Source organism: Vigna radiata, chromosome 10 (assembly GCF_000741045.1).
Source record: "Vigna radiata var. radiata cultivar VC1973A chromosome 10, Vradiata_ver6, whole genome shotgun sequence".
NCBI lineage: Eukaryota > Viridiplantae > Streptophyta > Magnoliopsida > Fabales > Fabaceae > Vigna > Vigna radiata.
The window spans coordinates 13,692,643-13,696,672 of record NC_028360.1 but is presented as its reverse complement, the minus strand read 5'-3'; the positions used below and the strand labels follow the sequence as shown (position 1 = coordinate 13,696,672).

The window sequence follows — 4,030 nt, the reverse complement described above, 5'->3', positions numbered from 1 at the left end:
GTTCTCTATTTATTATTAACTGTTTTGGTGTATATTTGTAGGATCGAGAGACTAACCTGTTTTGTCGTGGCTTTACTGCTTTCCTATGCTTGAACTGGGTTCTTCGGTGATTTTCAGGCTTTGACTGCTCGGTCGCTTCCTGGTGGAGAGGGGAGGTACCTACAAAAGGCACTTTGACGCCTAAGTTAGGTGTGTATTGAAGAGTCTCGGCTCTTGATTGAATATTTAGTTAATGGTTACCACTATTTGAGTATTTGAGAGTATGAGTTGAACTGTGAGTAGAACGTGAGTTGAACGTATTTGGCTTTTGGTCTTGGCTCTATATTTATAGGTTATCATAAACCGAATAAAATATAAACAAAATTACCTTAAAATCTGGTCAATTGCTCATAAACAACTTATCAATATCTTTAATCAGATATCCTTAATTATTTTATCCTCAATATTCTTAATAAGATATTTTTAATCCTGCTGGATTACTAGCCCAATAATTTAAATATCGGTCCTGTTATTTATTGGCCCATCTATATGACTATTTTTTGTAACTGCTCATTCTGGATATCATACTACACATTAAATACACATTAAATGGAAGTTGGAACCGATTATCAACAATTGAAATCGAATAGCTTGTATTGGATATAGTATTTTATAGAAGTTTGAAGGTAAAACTGATATTTTATAATAAATCGTTGCAAACCCGAGCAAAATTATAAGTCATCAAAAAGCTCGATATCTCACAAATCAGTACAAATCCATTTTCAACTATTTGAACAAACAAACGCCAATCATCTCCCAAATCCATCCCACATTTTTTTCTGGAAAAAGATAATCAATTCATGCAAACATAGCCTTCTAAGTAATGCAGGTTTTTGAAACTCGTGTATAAGCTTTATGAAAAATTCAATATTATTTTTATTTTGTAAAAAAAGGTTAAAAATACTTTAAAAAATAATTTGCAGAATAAAAATTATTATGACTTATATTATGGTTTGACAAGAAGTGAGAATGGTAGAAATGGTGATGTAATCATTGGAAAATAAGGTTGGTGGATGATTCAGTATTTCCGAGGCAGCAGAAACGACAATTTTTGAAAGCAGAAAAACGCATTGCTTTCATTTTACGGAAGTTGACAACATAAATAAATGCAAAAAAAAAAAAAAAAAGTGTAAGATGAAGAGAGACAACAACCACCGAATTCATGAACACACAAAAAAAATCTCAGAATGTCTCTGGTTAGGCTGTTCAAGTAACATGCTTTTGTGTTTGGATTACATTTCATTCACATTACTATTTCATTAAAAAGTGCAAAATTTACATTTTTTCTCACAAACAGTACGTCTATATAATAACCCCCATTAAATCTATCATTTTAACTAATAAATAAATCCTAATTAAATTACTTGGATTTTTTTAAAGATCCAAGACTAATACTTAGTATCAAAATTATATTATTTTAAACAATATTATAAACCATGTTAACGACATTTTTCCTTTTTTTCTATCATTTGCTATTGTACAAGAATTATATAAATTTATTTTACGAAGTCTTATGAGTCTTTGTTGGAAGCTAATGGAAATTGATAATAGCTTAGTGAAGACATATATCCTTTGGATGTGATTTGGAGGATTGAGTTGGGTCCACGTGTGCTGCCATACCTTTTAGGGAGTTACAAAAACACTAAAATGTTAGGTTTACCAAAACAAAACTTCTTTAAATATATGTCTACCCACATCTTACCAAGTTTCTTCCACATCAACATAATCACAAAATACATAATAATCTTTTTATATGTTGCTCTTTTTCAAATAAAGGTAAGATGTCATTTTAAAAGTATTTAAGATCCATTAAATGGATAAATTTTGAAGAAGATTAACTATCTCACTGAGAATGAAAATCAATTTCATTAAGTAAAAATCAAATTTTATTACATATTTTTTTTCAGTCTTTTACATTATTATGTTGTTACAACTTATAAGTTACGCTTTAGTTTGATACTAACTTCAACAACCATCCTTCTTCCTCCATGAATTTTGTATTTAAACTTTACAAAGTTGAAATATGTTAATTCATTTTCGCCTTTTTATAAATAGTAGCAAGATGAAATATGGGAAGAAGAAAAAAGTGGTATTTTTTGAATTAAAAATAAAAATAAAACGTGGCCTAAGGAATATTTAGCAAATTAAATTGGTCGGGTAAGGAAAAGAATTCCACCCAAGAGATTTGAAATGCTCTCTATTTTGGAGATAGGAGGAAGCAGTGTTAGGATGGTTTAAATGGCTTAGACAGAAGTGAAGCAAGGCCCAACAGAAGAAAACCCAAAAAAGTATAAAAGAAGAAAAGAAAAAGAAAAAAAAAAAAGAAAATGGTTGATATAAGGATTGTGGAGGGTTTCTCTTTCTTTCTCTCTCTCCCTTAAACACAGGCAGATGCAGAGAGTGAAGGGACACCTCACCCACCCAAACACCATATATTCATTCATTCATTTGTAAAAGTAAACTGAGTGTTAGATTGCATTGCATTACAAGAGATCTATCTATGTATCTATATATACCCCTTCAAACCTCAAACCCCACTCCTCTCACTTCTAGAATCTACGCATAATTTCTTCACTCTATCATCGGAATCTTCCCACATCCATCTGAATCCAACAATTTCCCAGAAATAGAAACCCTTTTCTAACATCGTCCCAGATGTCCTCCTCTCTCATGCCAAACCCAACCGATCGCTCGCGTGACTCTCACCGCCCAAAGAAGAAGAAGAAATCCCCCGCCAAGCCCCAATCCCACCAAGACCACTCCCACGCCACATGGAAAACCCACGCGCAGCAGAACCTATATTCCTCCAAGCTCCACCAGGCCCTCGCGCGTGTCAACATCTCCGCCGACACGCCCCGCCGTGGCAGGGCCGTCCGTGAGGCCGCCGACAGAGTCCTCGCCGTCGCCGCCCGCGGGAGGACGCGCTGGAGCCGTGCCATCCTCACCAACCGGCTCAAGCTCAAGTTCAGGAAGACACCGCACAGGCGACCCAAGGTGGTTGGCCCGCCCCGCCCCAAGAAGCCCCGCTTCAGCGTCCTCCGTCTCAAGGGAAAAACCCTTCCCTCCGTTCAGCGCAAAGTTAGAGTCCTCGGCCGGTTGGTTCCCGGTTGCAGAAAAGAACCCCTTCCGATCATTCTCGAAGAAGCCATCGATTACATACCCGCGCTCGAGATGCAGGTTCGCGCCATGGCGGATCTCGCTCGATTACTCCTGGGCTCCTCCTCTCCCTCTTCCTCTTCTTCCGCCGCCGCATCAACCTCCGCGCCGTCGAGTTGATCCACCTTCCGGCGCCTGTTCCACGTGTCATATATTTCTCTCTCTTGATTTTTGTTATTATTTGCCTCGTTTTCACCCTCACTCGTCTCGGCTTATGTTAATTGTCCAGTACATACATATTATATCTTCCTCTACTTTTTTTTTTTTTTTTCTTTTTTCAATTTTGCCTTTCCTCCAATTCAATCTCATGCCTAATTAGCTTGCAACGTTCATTTAAAAATCGCACCGGACTAGCATGATTTAGGGGTCGCGTGAATCTTGGTTCTGGCTCTGTTTTCATTCCTAAATATCTTAAACAAACAAGCACACACATATATATATATATATATATATATATATATATATATATATATATATATATATATATATATATTATGATTAATTTATTTGTCCAAATAGTTGCATAAAGAACAGGATGCTGATATTATGATTATGATGATGATGAAGTAGGTGGTAGATTAGAGTTACGCAGCCTACAATCGGAGCTATTCTAACGTGGAGAGTAATAACCAATTAATGGAAATTATGTTGTTATGGTAAGGAAGGAATTAACGGTGTGCAGTGTTAGAAGCAAGGTTTTAAAATTGCCTCTGCCGTGATGGTCGATTTTAATTACTGTGAGAAAATAATGGCCAAGTATAAATGTGTGTTGAGAACTTAGGAAAGTAGTTTCATCTTAATAAAATATGTATTAAAATTTGAAAATATAGTGATA

General features: G+C 35.9%; 1 protein-coding gene across 1 annotated transcript; it reads left to right on the top strand.

Moving 5' to 3' along the window:
* The first annotated feature begins 2,340 nt into the window (after positions 1-2,340).
* On the top strand, positions 2,341-3,521 carry LOC106775315 (transcription factor bHLH148-like). Its single transcript, XM_014662425.2, has one exon. It carries the CDS (start codon positions 2,695-2,697, stop codon positions 3,313-3,315), a length of 621 nt encoding a protein of 206 aa, XP_014517911.1. The 5' UTR covers positions 2,341-2,694; the 3' UTR covers positions 3,316-3,521.
* The last annotated feature ends 509 nt before the right edge of the window (positions 3,522-4,030 follow it).